The following is a 20662-nucleotide window of genomic DNA, read 5'->3' as shown; positions in this document are numbered from 1 at the left end:
GAGAGCATCCCGCCCATCTCGGAGGGACCGTTTGTTCCCCCGGTGAGCAGTCAGGACCTCCTAGTCTCAGTGGCTTTCCAAAAGCACTGTGAGCCCCGAGCTGGGGTGAGCTGGGGTGTACCGTAATGAAGCGTCAATAACCTTCTATATATAATTTTGTCTGCTTAAGGGTCACTTAGCCATCTTTCTCACTGTTGGGAAGGGGCTGTTACGGCCCACTGTTAGATTCTCAACATCTCCCCAGACCCCCCCAAACAAACAGTCAATTCTAAAATGTGTACCATCTTCCTATTTGGAATTGATTGTAAGCAGGCTGGGGGAGGGCGACTAGGCTTTTTCCTGTCTTTCTTTTATAAAGCACATTGTGTATGATTATGTCACATTTGCACGAAAAGGAGTTTCAGGTGTCCAATGTGCAGGTTTTCAGAGGTCTCCCTGTGGAGGCCTTTGGGTTGTGCCAAGCCAGGGCAGAGAGCCCAAAGGCCTCTAGTCTGCAGAGAGGAGGGCTTTCTGCTCTTAAGCACCCTGTGTGGTTATTGTCAGTGTGAAACTCCTGGAGGAGGGGGGGGTGCTGTTTCACGGTCAGCTCATGAACTTGGGTGTTGGGTCTCATGGACGACCCCTCATGATAAAGTGAGGTGCTGTATGCACAGTGGGAGGCTGTGACGCCTGTCGGTCTGTCTTGTCCTGTTTGCCACAGTGTTGGCACGACCTTCCCCCCCGCCCCCTTCCCCCGTGGCTCCTCCTGAGGCCACAGGCAGTGTCTGGTGGCAGCGTGGGAACGCAGCACAGCATGCGCAACCTTAGGGACCCGTTTTCCAGCAGATCTCAGATGCTTGCTCTAGTCAAACAAAGAATGGCATGCAGATTGGGGAGTTGAAAGATTGGGACAGAGTTGAAAGGAAATGGGCAAAGTACCTCACAGCCCCCCCCACCCCCAAGTCTGGAGGCCTTCCATTTAATGAGTGCTTCCATATAGTGATCCATGTAACGATCACTCTGGGTAGTGAGGCTGTCTAATTTGCATATTCAGGACAGAGAAAATTCATTCAACTCCTTCTAAGTGGAATAGCTGGGGGGTGGGAGAGGGGCTGGTAAGACCAAGAGAGGTACCTTCTGGTTAAAAGTTATACTAACCGCATGGCCCCCTGGCTTAGAATGTTGAGTCCATCTGGGTATGAAAGAGGGTTTACTTGAGGAGGAAGGGTGTAGTGACCGTGAGTCTCAAGTTATACCTGCAGCATCTGTGAGTCAGGGTGGGTGCGTTTGGGACACACTTGGCCAGGCCTGTGCGTCTGTGTTGTCAGGAGGATTTCCAGGGTACAAGAAACTCAGAGTGTCTGCTTGAAGTGCCTCCCCAACACTTGGCCACATTGCTAACTGCCTCTACCCCTGCAGGCTAGGGCTTGCAGGCTCCTCATTGGCAGAGGAATTGTTACTGGGGTGAGAGAAACTGAGCCCCAGCTGATGCAAAGCTTGAGCCCCTCCTGCTTAGAAAGAGTTGATCCCTGATCCCTCGACTTCCTGCCGGTCCCATGACCATTTACTGAAGACATTCTGTGTGCCAACTATTTTAGAAAAGGTCTCTAGGGTGTTTGTTATCTTTTAACATCTAATCCCTGCAACAGCCTTCTCTTCCTTGTACAAATGAGGAAACGGAGGCACAAGGAGGTGATAGAGAATAAAGTCTAAGCTGTCTGATTCTTCTGCAGCATCTTGTGTCTCCAACCGGCTCTTCTCCCCATGCCCAGACCAGGTTCTTCACCCAGGCTCTGCTGCCACAGAGCACCCAATCCGTGCCCTGGGCAGGGGATGTCCCTGGACCAGACTAGAACAGGCCAAGTCTCTACCCTGTCCCTGGAGCGTACATTTTTCCACACCTCTCTCACAGCCCCATCCTGCTCACCTGAACCTGATGCTTGATCATTACCTTTTGCTATGCATATCTTTTTTCACTTAATTTCATTTTCACAATAACTTTGTAGGGGATTTTGCTAAGCTAAGCCAAGACAAAAACTGTCCCATCAAGTTCATTCATTTCAACTAGTGAAGAGTTGACCCCGTGTGTGTGTGTCACCCCCCATGCATATGTGGCCTCTTCTGTGGGGCTCCCAGTGGCTGGCTTTTTAGAACTGTGCTGCCCGCCTTTCTTCCCGAGGGCCTCAGGGTGGACTGGAACCCTCGACCTTCCATTTAACAGCCAAGCACATGAAGGTTTGTAGCACCACAAGCTCACAGGATGATGTTAAATGCCCACAGGCAAAGAGCTGGAGAGGGACAGGGTTGGCCCTGGAATCCAAGGCAGAAATCCATGTTCTTGGCCACGGAGCCACGGAGCCACGTAGTACCTTCCTGCTCCTGCCCCCCTCCCTCCCCTTCAGCCCCTTGAATATGGTGGATAGGAAGCCTCTGAGCCAGGCCTCCTGGAGAGAGAGCATCTTGCTTGTCATTCTTCACATCAGAGGAGGATGGGAGGGAGTCGAACTCTTCAGGATCAAGAGAGTTAACATGTGGGCTAGAGGTTCTGGCCGCAGGTCAGCCGCAGACAGGAGAGCCAGCACTCCGGGCCAAGCCTGCTGCCATTACGGGCGATGCAGCCTCTCTGGAAGCATCGCCACATCCCCTTCTGCCCTCCTTGCCAGATGCTGACTTTCCAGAACCAGGAAGCAGAACCCCGGCCACATGTCATGTGCATGTGTGCACCATCTGGCTCCTGCTCAGGCAGACATGAAGCACTGGGATCTCTGGCGACAGTCTTGAACGGGAGTTCAGGAAAGTTCCAGCGAGAGAACCCTCCTGACTTCCCCACCCCATAGGACCATGGAGAGATAAGGGCCTTCCACTTCTCAGGACAGCTGGATTGGTGGGGTGTGAGGCCAGTGCTTCACATAGGGGAGACCCGGCTATTTGCTGCCTCTGCCGCCAGGTGGCGCCTCCCCGCTTGGCCCAGCCCCTCTGTTCCGGAAGTGCCCTGCGGACATAATCTATATTGAGTGCCTTTTCCCACCATGCAGGGGCCATTGGTCTTCTTCCCTTGTTGTTGTGGTGTCCCGCAGACAGTGAGGGCGGTTTTCATGATCGTTGCAGCCTACATCTGGTCTGATGAAGACCTGTCAGGAGCCTGGTCTCCCACTTTTTAATTCAAGAGAAAAAGCCCCAAGCAGTTGGTCAGCAAATGTATTTACGTTGCACCTGAGGGAGAATCTTTTATTTCACATCTCCACCCCAAATTGTATTGCCATAAAATATATGTAACATAAAAACTGCCATTTTAACCACATTTTGTACAGTTTGGTGATCGCAATTTACAACCTCCATCACTGTTCATCCTGAAAGTTTGCAGTCGCCGCAAACAAACTGTTCCCTTGAGCAAAGATTCCCTCATCTCTACTCACTCAAGGCTTTGGCCACCCCAGTGGAGGTCTTGTCTCTTATGAATGGGCCTGTTTGAACTATGTCGTATAAATGGATGCATTCAATATTCTTTTATATCTGTGACCTACTGGCTTCATTCAACCGACTGGCTTCAAACTCTTCCGTGTTCTAGTAAGCATCAGAATGCCATCACTTAATGACCAAATAATGTTCTCTCGTATGGATTTACCACCTATCGCTCTCTTTCATCTGTTGATGGATGCCTGGGATTTTCTCATCCTCTTTGGCTAAGGTGAATGCTGCTGTCGTGAACTGTGGTGTGAAAGTGTTTCCGAGTTCCTGTTTTTGTTTTTTTAGGGCAGACAGGGAGCTTTAAAGAGTTGGTAGCAAAACAGACTCGAAAACGAACAGAAATTTTCTCTGAATCTTTGAAGCACCCTTACACCTAGGATTAGAACTGCTGGGTCATACGGTAGTACAAGGTTTAACTTTTTGAGAAACCATGTGCTGACATATCATTATTCCAACCAATTTTTCACTAATGTTTTACTGTAAATTCAGTGGCCATCGAATTACAGAGCAGACTGTCACTTTTTCATTGAGCAATTCACACACCTTTTGTTCCAACTTGTGCAGTGCCATCTCCTCCATGTCCCTGGCTTATTTCATCCCCCCCCCTCCCTCCTGTGTTTCCTACTTCAGTTCCTCCCCCCTCCTAACCTTCTGACTGTCCCCTGGGATCAGTGCTACCCTCCTGGTCGTAATTGGTTCGTTCAGTGAAGGAGTCGAATTCTGCACCAGAGCGGTGACAAATGGCTGCAGTCTTGGGGGTCCTGTCTGTTTCTATCGGACCTGTAAGCCTGACTTGTTTGTATGATTTTGAGCTTTGTCCCTTCTGCATTTACCTCCCACGCTAGCCAGGACCTGCTGATGGGATCCTTTTCAAGCACTTGGTCGTGGTCGCCAGGTACCTTTTAGTTCTTCCTGGTCTCAGGGTGGTGGAGACGGATGCGTGTCTGATGCACCTGGTCTGTTGGCACTGATTGTTTCTACGCGCCTTTCCCTTATCATCTCACTTATTTTCTCTGGGCAGGGAGAGACCAGTGGTTGCCCCTTCAATGGCTGCTCAGGCATTTTGTGAGACCCCACTCAGTTCTCACCAAAGCAGGGTGTGGGCTGTCACCTTTGTGAGCTAGGCTATGCCAGTTGGCCTCATTCACTCAAGGGGTTTGGTTGTGTCAGGAAGTTTCTGTAATTTTCTCCCAGTGTGTTCCTCCACATTCATGGGCAGAATTGCCGCAGAGGTAAATGAATCCACACACGCAGCTATTCTCTGTCAAATCTGTAGCTATTTATGGGTATTCTCCCAGTCTCCTGCCCACGCCTATTCAGGCTGCCTGTCTAACCTGGCGACCTTCTAACCGGGCACGGTCTTAGTCTCTTTCTCTGCTACCCTCTCCCCCGCAGCCCATCTCCCCAACCTGAACTTCAAGTTTTGTGTTGGACTATATTTCACAGTCTCAGGTTGCCTTTTGCATTTCCTCTTTGTTTGTCACGATAACGTCCGTCATTTGGATGGTTATGAAATGTGTTGTGTCTCAAAGGCTCGCCACCGTCCCTGACCCGCCCCCCTGCCCCTCACCTTCCTCTCCAGCACAGGCCCAGCTGCGAGGTGGAGGCCCGCCCTTTCTTCTTCCAAGGAAACATTTCATTTTCCCCCTTCTTCCCAGCTCAGCTGGCGGCAAGCTGCCCGGCTGAGAAGTTTCCTCCTGGCGAGCGAGGCACAGCCAGTGCGGATCCCTCCGCCCATGGCTTGACCTACTTCTCTGCTCACATCTGTTCACAGAGCACAGGCAGAAGAGGGCTGGGCTTTCCTGGCAGCAAGTCCAAACCTCTCCGCTGGTTCAATACCGGGGACCTGGAATCGGGAATGGCTTAGGAGCTGGAATCTGGAAGGCGGAGCCCAGCCCTCCACAGCTCTGCCTGTGTGCAGAGGCCCTTAGATGCCCCGGCTGCCTCCTGGCAGGGCCCCAAGGGCTGGGCCTGTCTGGCTTGGGTCACCCGGTTCTCCAGCTCTCTGTGTTTGGCCTCTCACTGGAGACATGCGCAGCATACAGTCCTCTGTGGCCTTTCCACACCCACACTCCCTCGGCGACTTAATCACTTGAAGGACACAGGGACGAATAAAAACATCAGTGTCAGCCTTGTGGCATCTGCAGCAGCCCAGCTACAAAAAGCCAGCCTTCCAGAAGGGGGAGGGCGTGCGAGGGGCACGCTCAAGCCAGGGAGGGTACTTCTCTCGACCTGGGAAGGAGCGGCCCGAGCAGGCATTTTCCATGGTTCCGTGGAGGGGCTGTAGACGACCGAGGGTTAGCGAAGAGAGCACACCAAAACCGCTTAGCGCTGAGCTCGTGGGGCACCATCCGACGGCACCATGCGGTGATCTCCTTTCCACATGCGTGTTCCCGTGGGAGCAGGGTTTGTGACGAGGGGTCGGCATCCCCTACAAACAGTGTACAACTGGCTGCTGTCCAAAAGCGGGGGGTTTCAGATCCACCACGTGCCACGGCAGCGGGTAGGCCTGCGCGTTGCTCTCCTGAGGCTTGCGCCCACGCTCACGGCTGACAGCCAACCCAACCCTCCAGCCCCAGCAGGGGTCCTGGGTGGCAGTCTGTAGGGAAGCACCAGCTTTCCCTTAGCAGCCAGCGCTTAACCACTGCACCACCAGCTGGGAAAACCCAACGGAGCAGTTCTACTCTGTCGAGCGGGGCCACCATCAGTCGCTGTGGATTTTACGGCAATCGCCTTTCCTGCGCCTGCGCGAAGAGAGGGGCAGCAAAAGATGAACGCACACGGCGACTTTGGAGAAAGTTACCACAGCAAACCAGGCTCTTGCGAATCATTTCTGAACATGGTATTTAGGGGCCCTGGTGGCGTTTGGGGATAAGCGTCGGGCTGCTAAACGCAGGCTGGGTGGTGCAAAACCTGCACCGGCGAAAGATGAGGCTGCCCGCGCCCATACACATGCACAGCCTCTGCAACCTTCGCTCCGCGCCGCCCGCGCTGGAGGGTGGCCGCCGTCACAGGGACCGGAGGGCAGGGTTGTGGTTTTGTGGACATAATACTGCTCCACGACGTGGGGCATGCTTTGCTCAATAGGGCCGCCGCCCCATAACTGGTGATTTCTGCTTCCCTTGACCTCGCTTCCTTGTCCCCTTTACCTCTTCCTCTGGTGTCCAAGGGGCCTGCTGACCGCAGGGCCCATGTAGAGTGCTCCGAAGAGCACAGGGCAGTTTGCAAGCCGGAGTGGCTCGTTACCTTAAAGCGCCAAGAAAGACGGTGGCATGGGCAGCCTGGGCGCCAGTTGACAAATGGCATCTTGGGTAGCTCTGTCGAAGGATTTCATTCTGTCCAAAGAATGGCATTAATGTATGTTTGCCTTACGGGCTGTCCTCACTTAGGAGCCACTCTGGCGCCCAGGTGGCCTCTGGGAGTGGTTTGAATCCCATGTGTGAAGACTGATAGTCAAAGGTTCCTCCAGTCTCCGGGTCAGTCAGTATCACCTTTTTATAGGCCTCTGCCCAATAGCCCCTGTCGTATTCCTGGTCTGACTGGTTGGTAGTGGAAGCCGGGCACCATCTAGTTCTTTTGGTCTCAAGGTGTACGAGGGCATGGCTCGTGTGGGTCCTGTAGAGGAGTTTTGCTCCTGACAGTAGTTGCTGCGTGGGCGTGAGCATTTCTGTGTTGATTCTCCTGCAGGTGGGGAGGAGCACGCCTTTGAGAAGTCTCCAGCCCTGGAAGAAAGGTCCGCCTTGTACTCGGGTGTGCACAAGAAGCCATTCTTCCTGGACGGCTCCCCTGAGAAGCCTCCTGAAGATGATTCGGACTCCCTCACCCCCTCCCCCTCCTCCAGCAGCCTGGATACCTGGGGGGCAGGCCGGAAGCTGGTCAAAACCTTCAGCAAGGGAGATAGCCGGGGCCTGATTAAGCCCCCCAAGAAGATGGGGACCTTCTTCTCCTACCCAGAAGAAGAAAAGGCCCAGAAGGTTTCCCGCTCCCTCACGGACGGGGAGATGAAGAAAGGCCTGGGGTCCCTGAGCCACGGGGTAAGTACAGATAGCGTTTGCTTCTATGACAGCCACAGGCGCAGACACCACCTACTCGTGTCCCTAGAGGAGGTCCAGAGTGTCCGGAAGCAAATCCGCTTGAAGAAAATGGATACTAACTATTCATGTTCCAGAACTTTTCTCTGCCAGCGCCCTGCCAGGAAAGGCGTGAACAGCACAGCCTGGGACCTGCAGCTGCCCCGGCAGAAACCCCGGGCAGGGGGCAGCTGCGGCTTCCCCAGCCGGAGGGCGCGCGCGCGCACCTCGGTCAGCGAGTTCAATATCACCTACGTGGTGGAGCGGAGTCTGTACAGCCACCTGAACCTGACCCAGCTAGTGCGTCCCGCCTCAGACAGGACCCTGAGCAAGGCTGAGAAGCAGGACCTGAGGCGGTGCTTGCTGGAGGAGGAGGCAGAGGCAAAGAGGAAGTGGGCAGCCACCGTCGACCGCTGTACTAAAAGGGTTCTCTTGAGAATCCACCAGAAATCTGTGAGTCCACGGCGGTGGTCGTGAGGCAGCGGCCGTGTCATCTCTGTGGGGCGCAGTCGAGCATCGTGGCCTTTCTCTGTCCTCGAACCCGTGCCGTGGGGGCCCATCCACCGCCACCCCCCATGCCGTCCCTCCTTCATTTAGCCATGGCCTCCGCCTTTCGTTTGCCATTTGTCATCTGGGCCCAGGAGGTGGGTGGGTTTTTGTTTTAATGAAGACGGAACATTGACGCAGGTCTAGGGAAGGAATCGGGGTACTGGTTGGGGGTGACGGGTGGGCTGCCTCAGGATGGGCTGCGTGATGCCCAGCCATCTCGCCCCTGACTTCACAGAAGCTGATGAAAACAGAAGGGCGGCTTTGCCCTTCAAAGGGTTGCTAGTTCTTACTGTTCATTGGAGATAACAGGATCAAGCTCACGGAACGTTTGCTCCCTGCAATTGCCTATTTGGTGGGCCGAGAGCATTGCGGAGCGCATTTCTTTAATCACTTGGGAGAAGGGGGAGGGGTACTCACATCTAACTAGGGGGAGAGTAGAAGTCTTGGGCTTTTCTTACGCCTCTCTGAATCACCATTTTTTCTTAGCACAGGCATCAACATTTGGAAATGACCCCAACCCCCCCCTACCCGCTCCACCCCCCAGACTGTTCTGTGCCTAGTAAGGAATGAAGTACTTTCAGATAGTGTAACAATCATCTTTGTGCTTCTTATTGGATAATTAGAGACCCTGGAAGCTGGGCTTCTAAGGTGCAGCTTATTTTGAACTCAAGAGTATGCATCTTTTTGTCCCTGAAATGCCAACCCCACTTTTAGCCCATACAACAATCCAGAGAAAATGGCACAGGGAAGGAAGCAGGTGGAATCCCCGACTCCGCTCCCTCTGGGCTCCCTGCTCAGCCCACCTGGGGTGTCTGCTGGGAGCCTTCTTGAAAGAGCTGGGGGCAGAGTGGGCTCAACACCCAGTGGGGACTCTCCCAGGGTTCCCACACATTCCTGAAGGAACACTGCTTTCCCAGACGGCGGCCGCGGTACAGGGTGCCCCATGGGCTGGCAGCTGTGGCTGGAACATGGAGCCTCGGTGGCCAGTGCCATCCTAAATTAAGCCTTCCTGTCTCGAAAGGACTGAAGCAGCCCTCGGCTTTTCCAAACATTTCCACAACCTCAACTGTCTGCCTACGTCTCCTCCCACCCCCATCTAATGCACATTCCCTTAAATCTTCCAGCTGCGTTGGTTTGGAGCAAAGCCTTTCTTCTGGTTCCTTCTGTCTGCGGGAGTCGTTTACATCGAGGTTGGGTTGGGTTTCTCTGTCTTACTCCATCCGCCTCTCATCCTCTCTGACTCGCAGATCGTTGGTCAAGCTTTGGTGGCTCACCAGTCCCAACATACTGTTGGTTTTGCTTTTCAGTAGACTGGTTGGTTTTGTTTTTTTAAAACTTCTAGACATGTTCCTCTCACTCTTGTGGTGAGAAGGGTGCCAGCCCCCCCCTCCCAAATCGCAGGTTCTATAGGCGCAACTGTACAGTTGAGATATATATTAATAAAGTCATCGAGAGCATGAGAGATAGAGGAGAGATTGAAATAATGGAGTCAGACACATTTCATGGTAGCAGTGCTCACCTCAGCCCTGCTTGGTGGTCCACGTGGAGAGGGGGGGAGGGGAAGGAGGACAAGGGGAAAGGGGAACAGGGGAGCACGGATGGGAGAGGAAGGGAAGCCGACCAGAGGCCAAGAGAGGGGAGCCAGAGAGAGCTCTTTATTGCTAACCCAGGCCTATATACCTCTGGGGGGAGTGCAAACCCACCAGTTACAGGTAGAGACCTACGTCACAGGAAGGGGTTGCACTATAGGTTATACAGCAATGAGAGGGGGATGATCTAGGGATATACGTGCAATAGGAAGAGGGGGGATTCGGGGTATACATGTGACAACATGGGTGGATCCTAGATTCAGGATGGCAGCCTAACTTTGGATGTCACTGAGCCTGTTTGATCTGTTCTCTGGATCTCCATAGAAACCATTATCAGTAGGGTATGAACCCCACCTACAGGAACCAAGCTAATGGTTGCAAGCCTTTAGGGAGAAGTAGCCCACTGTCCTTAACAGCAGAGAGTGGGGGCTACCTGTAGTCTGCCAACTGACTGCCTTCAGGGAGGATGTCTCTAAACATCTGACCTCCCCCCATATGCTGACAAATAGCCCCTAATGTTTGGCATGTCTTTGGGGGATAAAAAGGCTGGGGGGTGTCTCTTTATAATCCCACACTTCCTACCTCTGCACACTGAGCACTGAGCCCTTCTTCACTTGACTGGGAGGCTCCCCCCATGAGTTCAACTCACCTAACATGTAGGTTTTCCCACTTCAAGCGGCTCCTGTATCCCTCGTGCCACACACTGCCAGACTGGGACTCCCGCTCATCAGGATCTCTTTTCCGGAAGGAACTTTTCTGAGTTGACACTAATGGACAGGGTGGCCCAGGGACATGGAGGATAGACACACTTGTGTGCTTTCCAAGCACTGGCTTGGTGATGTTTTGTTTCCTCCCCTCATGAAGGCGGAGCTACAAAACCGCCCCCCAGTGGTCCGCCTGAGGCTGGAGTCTGGAAAGGCGCCTGAGCTTCGGGTGTCCTGGGCAGTCAGACTGTGCGTTCCCGGTGAAATGACAACGATTTGCTCCCATTTTTCCAGAAGTGCAACCTTTCAGGTTTCCTTTTCCTGAGAGATGAGCAGAAAGCAAGCATTTCTACTCGGCATAAAGCAGTGTTCCAGTTGTAAAGGGGCCCGGGATCTCTATCCTCGCTTGGTTTAATCGAGAAGTTCTTTTCCATTCTTCTGGGCATATATTTCCTCCATCTCATCCAGAAATACGCCACTTCCCTCCACGGCCACGCTCAGTCTCTTTGCCTCTCTCAAATGCTGCACTTGCTCGACGTGACCTCAGAGAAATGACAAGGCCTTGCCTTCCCCGGAAGTGGTCACGTGTCTCGCCTTTTTCTTTGGTCATTCGATTTGTGTTTGGGGGAAACAGGCATGCATGATGGCATTGGGGGCATGGGGATGGGTTTTGTCCATATTTTTCCCCCAGAACTCAACTCTTCTTCTTTCATGCGTTTACAGCCGCATGCCCATCCCATTGACTGGCCCTCCTCACCCACCAGCGTCTCTCCCCAGGGTGTTTAGAGTTAGGCACCTGTATACAGGAGCCATGCAGAGGAAACAGCAGAGGCAAACAAGAGTTGGTTCTGTTTGGAATGTTCTCAGTACAACCACTGAACAACCACTGCTGAAGGAGTGCCGCCGTGCGAACTGCCTGACAGTAAGAAAGAGGCTGGGGTTTAGGCGCAGGAACGTATTGGCATTCCTTTACTGGTGAAGCTCCCCAGCAGCCAACGGAGCACCTCAGTGTGCTTCTTGGCCAAAGTAGCCATAGTCTTCCCCCCCAGTCACTGCCGGTTTCTCATTTCGCCTGCAGTAGAACCAGCATGCTGGGCGCCAGATGCTGCTGGTAGTGGAAGGCAGAGGTTTGCACCAGCCCTGGCATGGCAAGGCCTATGGGCGCCCTCCTGCCCCGGGGAGGTCCTGCGCCACAGGGACGGGACTAGACTCAAGTCACTGCCAACCAGCTGGCGGGGGACCACTAATACAGGGGGCTTCCTCGTGCTCGCAGAAAATGCATTTCTTGTCCGTTTGCTCATGAGCCCCTTTGTTCATGAGCCGCTTTGTACTAAAGCTGAGCCTCGAGGGAGGGTCTTAGCAACGTGACCCGGTGAGTGTGTTTCTGTGGAGCAGATGCGGTTGCTAGGTTCAGCTAAGTTTGTCCCTGTCCCTTAGTGACTTCCTGCACAGCAGCACACCCGCTGCCCACTCCTGCTCTGTCCCCACGATTGGCGGTGGATCGGACCTTGGAGTCTGTAGAGTTTTCATTGGTTGGTCTTGTTTTGGGTTTTTGGTTGGGGGGTGGGAAGTAGATCACCAGGCCTTTCTTACGAGCCCATCTCAGTCTAGAAGCTCTGCTGAAACCAGCACTGTAGCAGCATGTAGACCTCCACTGGGGCAGCCACCTGTGAGGTGCATTGGGGTGGGGGTGGCCGGGTCAGGCTGGGTTTCATTCGTGGACCCTGAGATTTCTACCACGGAGCCACCAAGGTCGAGTGGCAGAGATATGCCTAGCCTTGTCCACTGAGGTCCAACAGCCCACGGTCACCGAGTTAGTTCTGACTCAGACATAGCCCTCTGTCGGGTTTTCAGGGCTGTAAGTCTTTCTGGGAGCAGCTAGCCTCATCTTTCTCCAAGGGAGTGGATGGTGGGTTTGAACTGCCGACGTGTGGTTCACAGCTCCAAGCTTACCCGGCAGGGCCACCCGAGCTCCGCATGTCCATTCACAGCTATATAAAGATAGTTATATCCCATTAAAGTATATCTCTGTTAGGTTCTTTATAACAGCAACCATGTTACTCATAAGAAGCACAGTTCTGTGACAGCCTGAGCCCCGGCGCCCCTGATACTGTTAGTGCCTTCCCCCATTGGGCTTCCACCTCCTCTCCCTCTTTGGTCCATTCCTGGGGTGCATTGGTTTTACCAGCGAAGCTTCCAGAATGTGAGGCATGGGGGCCTAACCCTCCCCTTGCATATTTCCAATATCACTGCATTTCAATACAGCCGCCCCCAGGAAGCATGCAGGAGATGGGTATCGTCTTCCTGTGGAAAAGCCCGAGCTCGGAGACCTGATCCCCGTGCCCATGCCGCACAGTGAGTGAGAGACAGACCTGCCCGGGGTCTGCCCCGTGTGACTGCAAAGCCCAGACGTGTCCCTGCCAGACTGTTTGTCAGCGCAGCTCATGCATAGGTGTCGGAGGCTATTTATTCACAATCAGCAGCATTTGGCCTCACTGGGCTTTGTTCATCTCTTCCACTTACTGACCACTACAGTGTCTTAACAACAAAATGCAAAACATCAGTGCCCCATCTTCCTTTCACCTTTCATCGGTTGTCCAAAGAGGTGGCACCCTTTGAGTTCCGAGTTCTACTTAGAGGTGTGTGTTTTCGTTTGTTTTAGTCATTGGACAGCTCTTGCTAATAATAATAGCAACAAATTCAGGTGCAGTCCTGCAGATACAAAGTCACCGCAGTATAAGCAACTCTGCCAGGTTGGGAGCCAGCTCAGGAGGACCCGGTTCTGATCGTTGATAGAGCATCCCCATGTTTCCCAGGAGACTTTAGCCAAAGCTAAACTCTCTGCCCTTGAGTCAATTCCTACCGAGAGCCACCATATTGGGCAGAGCAGAGCTGTCTCTGTGGGTTTCCAAGACTGTAACTGTTCAGGAGTAGAAAGCCTCAGCTTTCCTCCCAAAGAGCAGGTGGGGTTCCAAACCGCTGACCTTGCAGTTCGCAGCCCAAGGTGTACGTGATTAAAGAGAGTCACCGACTGGCCCCGTTTCTTGCTGGGGGGACATGGCACCTTCATGTCCTGTGCTCTGAGGAAAGAGTCATCATGGACCGGGGGAGGGGGGGGCAGCTGCTTGGGAAAGAGCCCGCTGATCTGGCTAAGATGGAGGCAGTGAGTGAGTAATCCTCTTGGCCAGGCCAGGTTGCTATAAACATAACCCCAAGCTCCCTTTCTCTGTAATTTGAAAGGAAACAAAACGCAATGCTGGTAGGAAAAGCTGCTGTCCACAGCCCCCGAGATGAAGACCCGTGGCTCGGGGCCACTTAGAGCCTGCCTTTCCAAGACCATCTCGCACCTCGCCTCCTATAAATATCCCCTCGCCGTCATGGCCGCCAGTAGCTGACACTCAGGAAAACTGGAGGGAAAGTTAGGTTGCTAAGAGACGAGAAGTCTCCCAGCACCAAATAAGTGGGCTGTTTTTGTTTTCCTCCCCAGTCGGCTTTTGCGTGTTCCGAAGATTCTGGGCCGAGCGTGTGGGCAGGGTTCCAGAGGCCTGAGGAAGGGCCAATGGAGTGAGGTTACCCTGAAACATGACCATGTTTTGTTTTGTTTTTCTCCCCCACCCTCCTCATTTCTCGTTCCTGCATCCATCTTGCACACACATTTGTGACTCAGTGGTGCCCACAAGTGGGGATGTGGGGTTGGTGGCCTGCGGGCCGGCTGAGTGTAACCCGCGTGTCCCCGCCCTGCGCTCTCCTTTCCGCAGAGAACCTGTAGCTTTGGAGGCTTCGACCTGACGAACCGCTCTCTGCACATCGGCAGCCGTCACGCCGACCCCCCGGTGAGTGCTCCCGCCCCGCTGGGCGAGTCGCAGAAGAAGGTGGTGGGTGCCGACAATGCTGACAGACATTTTTTAATCTGCATTTTAAAATTAATTTATTTTTAATCATTTTATTAGGGGCTCATACAACTCTTATCACAATCCATCAATTGTATAAAGCACATCTGTACATTCATTGCCCTCATCATTCTCAAAACATTTGGTCTCTTCTTAAGCCCTTGGCATCAGCTCCTCTTTTTCCCCCTCCCTCCCCCTCCCCCCTCCCTCCTGAGCCCTTGATAATTTATAAATTATTATTTTGTCATATCTTGCCCTGCTGACAGACATTTCACATTGGGTACCTTTCAAACTAGAGAGCGGGCCAGGAGCACTGGTGGCACAGTGGGTGTAACGCTCGCCTGCTAACCCAAAGGTTGGTGGTTCAGTCACCTGGCCCGCCACTCTGGGAGCCAGACCCAGAGACACGGGCTTCTGTGACTTGGGACAGCCCTGCTCTGCCACATGAGGTGAGCACTAACCGGCACCCACCTCGGGGCCCCTCAGGGCTCCTCAGGCATCTGGGTCTGCTGTGTCATGGACTCACCCAGTCTCTTTGGGACAGAGCAGACCAGAGCCCTCAGGGCCACGTGGCCTGCAGCCCAGGGACTGGCCACTCCGCAGACACTTTCTCGGCCGAGGAGGTAGGCGGGTTTGAGACACACTTGTTTTCCTGTGATGCACTTTGCCACGAAATGGGGGGATTGAGAGTTGATGCTTTATCTCTATTTTCATCACATGTCAGCTAAAATACCCCCTTGTGTCATATTCGCATTTCCTGGAAGACGAAAACACTTTTATTTGGTGATAACATTTTATTGATTCATAAAGCAGTAATTTTATGTAGTGAATCTTTAAAAAAAGAAGTTTGAATGCCTGCTCTTTTCCCCTCCCTTTCCTGAGGAGCCCAGATGGTGTGGTGGTGATGTGTAGGCTGCTGACCATGAGGTCGGCCATCCCAAACCACCCCCAGCAGTTCTGCTGGAGCAAGACGGGCTTCTGCTCGCATCTCAGAGACCATTTCCAGGGCGGTTCTCCCCTGTCCCCAAGGGCTGCAATGGGTCGGCATCGACTCCGTGGAAGGTTACCTTTGCCTTGTTTGGAGGACAAAGTCACGTGAGCGGTGACCAGCATCTGACTTGCTCGGAGGAGAAATGTAAACACATTCTTCTCCAAGTGTTGTCACTGTCCAGTCTGCTCTGACTCACAGTCATCCCTCACCCCCCTCCCCCCGCAACCAGGCAGGGCTGATCCCTGTGGGCCTCCCTTCTCCGAAGCCGCTACTTATCCACTGCCATCCTGGCAGTGCTGACGCACAGCGCCCCTTGAGGTTGGAGGAGAGCCACCCCCACGGGTTTCCAAGCCTGCAAATCCTTATGGGAGAAACAAGCCTCGTTGTCCTCCCACCTTGCCACTAGTGGTTCCGAACCCCCGACTCTGCAGTTAGCCGCCCAACTCGTAACCACTGCGCCACCAGGGCTCCTAGAGCAGCTGTGAGGTGGGTTTGAAGCACCAGCCATTGGCCAGCAGCTGAGCGCTTCATCGTTGTGCCACTGGGGCACAGAGTGATACCCGTCCCACCAGGGTTTGGGCTTCTGCAGACCGAGCTGCTGCTGTTTGATCCTTGCCCCTACCCCAGTCCCGCATGGCTGGATTACGTGCGCTCCTCTGTGTAAGTCACCCTGACTCCTGAAAGAGCCCTCTTGGGTCTGGCGGTTGGTTGGTTGGTTTTTGATATTCTGTTGTGTTTTTGGTTCAAGTGTACACAGTGCGTTTGTTTCCCATTCAGTGGTTCACTCACAGGTGTCCCGCCACACTGGTTACAATCCCCACAGCAGGCCAGCACTCACATTGCCTCCCACGGACTCCCCTGCTTCCAACCGTCCCCTTTCCCTGCCCCAACCTACAGGCTCCGCTGGTCTTTGGGGCACAGAGTGAGGGCCCTTTGGGCCACTCTGGTGGATTGTGGAAGGACAATTGACGCCCTCGCTGGTGTTACTGGTTATGGTAAGCCGGTCTGTTAGCTGATGGAAGGTGGACTATCTGGGAATGGCTCCAGTCCCAGGCTGCAAAGGATGTTTTAGGGTCACAGCCTCCTCCGGGGTTCTCCCTGTCTCTATCAGCCTCCTCAGTCTGGTCTTTCCCAGAAGCTGAGTGCCCTTCTCTCTCTTCCTCCCACTGAGCAGGACCTCTGGTGCGTCCCTCATCAGAAAGGTCAGTGGAGGGAGCCGGGCACCAGCTCGTTCTGCTCTCGGGCTAGGGCGAGCCCGGCGCTCACGTGGGCTGCTAGGGCTGTGGCTCAGTTGCTTGCTCCGGTCTTTGCTGTCCCTCACGCTCTGGGAAGAGAGTAGTGGTTGTATCGCAGACAGCTCCTCACGAGAGTTTAAGGCCCCAGATGCTACTCGCCAGACTAGGACGCAGAACGTTACCTTTTGGAACTGAGCTGTGTGCACTGCCCCACCGGGCTGCGACCCTGAGCTGTCGAACACGGTCAGTTAGCCCCTTGTGGTATTTGGATATGCCTGTGAAACGTCCAGTACGATGTCCTCTGTGTGCTTTGTTCACACATGCATATGCGTGCAGTCCATGCAGACATGCGTATACACATCCCCACAAATATACCTAAAGGGGAGGGCCTCAAAGACGTGGGGTGGGATGAAGTGATAGTGGAATTTTCCCATGACTTTTTTCTGGCCCCTTTCTGTGTGTACATGCCTGTGCGCCATGTCTTACCAGGCCTACGTGGTTTGCTTGTTTTCACTGTTGTTGCAAGACTTAATTTTATATGCACACACACGCGCGCACACACACGCTGTCGTCCTTTCTTCTTGTGTTACTGTCAAGGTCTTCCTTTACCATGGTCAAGTTATACTGGCTTCCCCCACACTCCTTGGGCGTTTAAGATGGTCTAATGTGTGGGGGAGGGGAGATAAAGAGAAAAAGACTCAGATTAAATAAAATAAAAAACAATTTGTGCACTACCACCCCCCCCCCACCACCACCCCTCCCGCTCTAAACAAACAGACCAGCGCAGAGCTCCCTGGGACTCAGTGCTGTTGTGGTTCTTGTTTGGGGCTGTTGAGTCAGTTCCAACTCCAAGAGACCCTGTGGAGCAGCAGGACAAAGCCCTGTCTGGTCAGCGCACCCAGAAAGTCTTCCCATGAGACCACATCTCACGACCCTCCCATCTAAGAAGCATTCGAGCTGTACTTCAGTGGGCGTTGAGCTCTGTAGCCAACAGATAAACAACCAAACTAAAAATCGGTGCCCATGTGGCTGGGGAGGCAGGTGTTGAAATGATGCAGTCTGCCACTGGACTGAATATTCTGTGGTCACCAGCTGCCACTGAGTCCACAGTGCGTCCTGGTGACCTCCGGGTGTTAGTGCATCGCTGTGCTCCGGGGGGAGGGGGGCATTTCCAATGGCTGGTCTTCAGCGGTAGACAGCCAGCCCTTTCTCCCAAGTTGCTTCTGGGCGGGCTGAGCCTCCCACCTTCCAGTGAGCAGCCAGGTGTGTGCTGATCACTTTTCCCCGGGGAGCCGTTCGTTGAGAGTTCCTGACAGTGCCTTTCTGCTGTATTACAGGGCAAAGAAGGCGATTTCATGTACAAAGAAGTGATCAAATCGCCCACAGCCTCCCGCATTTCTCTTGGAAAGAAGGTGAAATCGGTGAAAGAGACAATGAGGAAGAGGATGTCTAAGAAGTACAGCAGCTCTGTCTCCGAGCAGGTACGCAGCTCCCTAGCCCAAAGCCGCCCGGGCCTGTCAGTCCGTCTGTCTGCGATCCTGTGTGGTGCTACACGGTCCCTGGCATAGGCAAGCTCCAGAGCCTTGCGTTGCTTGTGTTGCCAAATGCTCCCTGTAGTGAGTGGTTCTTGCACCCGGCCAGCCACCCAGCGCTGTGCTGGGAATGCAGACCCCCCGCCCGGCCCCCGGGGACACTCGTGGCTGTTGTCTTTGTGCAGTGAGTGCTGTGATTTACACACAGAGCAGAGTGTCCTTTCCTCACCTGTCACCTGCTGCAAACGGGCCTCGGGAGACTCACACCTGGAGGAGGCCCTCTGCAGTGCCGAGCAGTGATTGCCAAAGCACATGGCAGTCGGGGGGCTTGGAGAGGGGCCCGGGAGTGCTTCTTGCTAGGAGGCCTTATTTGAGTTAGCCATCTTTTCACAGGGTGTTTCATGAACCAGTCCCCTCTGGACTGTTGTCAGGGGATTGATTTTTCCACTCCTTCCCCAAGTTCGAGAATGTCATTACTAGAAGCAGCTACTGTGCCTTCATCACACAGTGAGGGGAACAGATAGTTGGAGAGGTGGGGGTGGGGGTGGAGGGGGACCATTTTGACCATTAGGTTCTCACACCACTCTCCTCTGGGCCCAGAGAATACTCATTCTGGGGCCTCTCAGAGCCACAGGGAAAGCCCATGTCTGCTCGGCTGCCGCCCTCTGCTGGGCAAAGAAGCGAAGTACCAAGCCTGCCTCTGAGAGTCACCCAAGTCCAGTCCAGCTCGGCGGCCACGTGGGCCCCTTCAATTTCTCACAGGGGTTCTTCGTGGGGCTGGTGTGCATCCACCCAACCTGAGGCAAGGGCCAGAGACGCTTGGTAGTCATGATGACAGGAGAGGAGTGGACACTGGGTAAAGGCCGCGGATGCTGTCACGGCGTTCCGTAATGCTCAGGGACGCCCCACAGCACGCTGGGCGTGTGAGGTTAGGAAGGCTCGTTTTTCAGATCGGAGCTACAGGGTACATCTGGGCCGCCCCCTCGTCCTTCTCATCCACGGTGGCTGTCCTTGCAGGCGTGGTGGCCAGTCTGCATTTGTGTCCCCGGAAGCAGCCATGGTGCCAATGGGGAGCGGCGCCTCCTCGTGGTAGTTGGGAGCTGGCTCCCAGCGGCCCTGCCAAGGACACAGCAAAAACAAACACTGCCTGGTCAGGCGCCGCCCTCACAGTGCTGTGTTTGAGTCCACTGTGCCAGCCCTTCTCTTCTGCACCAGCCCTCTGCCAAGCACGGCGCCCTCTTCCAACGACCGGTCCCACCTGATAACACGTCCAAAGTGCATGAGACGGTAGTCTTGCCATTCTCAATTTTAAGGCTCATTCTTAGCTGTGTCCCCTCAAAGACGGGCTTGTTTGTCATTCTGGAAGTCCGTGGTGCATTTAACATGTCTCTCCAACAAAATCATATGAAGAGCTGGAAATCCACGACTTCAGTCAGGCTGACCTCAGTCTCCAGAGAGTCATCTTTGCGGGGCAGTAGGTCATGCGATGTCCTGACTGCTGCTTCCGTGAGCGTTGGGTGTGGATCCACGTAAGATGAAATCCTTGACAACTTCAGTCTTTCCTTCCTCTGCCATGATGTTGTCTTCCTGTCTGTTAAAGCCCTTTATTTAGTTTGCTGCTCCCTGAAGTTGAAAGAGCCACTAAAATGTCCCCATGGACCCGAGTTCCTCGGCGCTTACCGCCGGATGGATCACGTTCACGAAATGTTAATGTCTCCCTCAGTGTTTGTCTACATTTTCCCACCAGGTAGCAATCCTAGCTTCTTCGTCATCCTGATTTGGTATTTTTTTCAATCAGTCGTTTCGCATCCTTTGAGAAACGGGACGGATTTCTCATTGTTGCTTTTCGGAGGGCAAGCCTGCATGCCGTGGGGCTCGGGGGGATTTGAATCCTTGGTGCAGCCACTGTGGGAGGAAAGTCTGTCTTCTCGGTTCCCTGCTATCGCCCGGCCCCTGAGACGGCGCCTTTCTAGGTAAACAGTACGTGCTGAGTCCATGCAAATGATCCCAAGGTTCTGAGGACAGATTCCCCCAGAGATGTATATGCCATGCCCCTTTCAGACCTGGCTTCTCCCCCTGAAGCACTGTAATAAGACATTCATGGCAGAAGTCACGTTTGTTACGATTCTGCAAACCTCAAGTTCACGGCCCTTGAGCCCATTCCAATGGGTAGTGACCTTCGGCAGGGTTTTTGAGCCTGTGAATCTTTACAGGACTGATGGCCTCATATATCTCTCGTGGACTGACTAGTGGTTTTGAACCGCTGACCTTGCTGAAGGAAAAGGTGCGATTTCAGTTACTGCTCAGCTCAGTACAGCCCCGCGACCAGTCGTTCATTGTTTGTGAGGCTGTTCTCTGAGTGTGTTGGCTCAGGCTGCCGGGCTGTTGACCTGAAATGCTTTCAGGCACTTCCTGTGAAGTGGCAGCCTGAAAGTAACAGGCTCCCTTTAAGTATATATATTTTTATTTTTCACAAATAACTCACTTGTCTCTCCCTGTTAAAAGTCTGAATGTTAAGCAGATTCTTGAGCTAGTGGCTCACAGCCGTCAGCCCATCCCACTTTCGCACCTGTCTCGTATCCAGTCTTACAGACGTGGACATGTTGCCAGGAGGGACAGTCCCCAGAGAAGGGCATCGTGTTTGGTCAAGCAGAG

The 20662-nt window shown here is 53.7% G+C and overlaps 1 protein-coding gene across 9 annotated transcripts in view; it reads left to right on the top strand.

The window, feature by feature from the left end:
• SASH1 (SAM and SH3 domain containing 1) overlaps positions 1-20662 on the top strand; it is a 373743-nt gene that overhangs the window by 329004 nt on the left and 24077 nt on the right. For all 9 annotated transcript variants that reach the window (XM_075554412.1, XM_075554411.1, XM_075554414.1 and 6 more), the window contains 3 exons: positions 7135-7481; positions 14118-14192; positions 17813-17956. In XM_075554412.1, coding sequence (XP_075410527.1) covers positions 7135-7481; positions 14118-14192; positions 17813-17956 — 566 coding nt within the window. The remainder of the gene's footprint in view (positions 1-7134; positions 7482-14117; positions 14193-17812; positions 17957-20662) is intronic.

This window comes from Tenrec ecaudatus, chromosome 7, assembly GCF_050624435.1.
Source record: "Tenrec ecaudatus isolate mTenEca1 chromosome 7, mTenEca1.hap1, whole genome shotgun sequence".
Classification (NCBI taxonomy): domain Eukaryota; kingdom Metazoa; phylum Chordata; class Mammalia; order Afrosoricida; family Tenrecidae; genus Tenrec; species Tenrec ecaudatus.
Note: the sequence above shows the minus strand (reverse complement) of the source record. Positions and strands in the feature narration are given on the sequence as shown.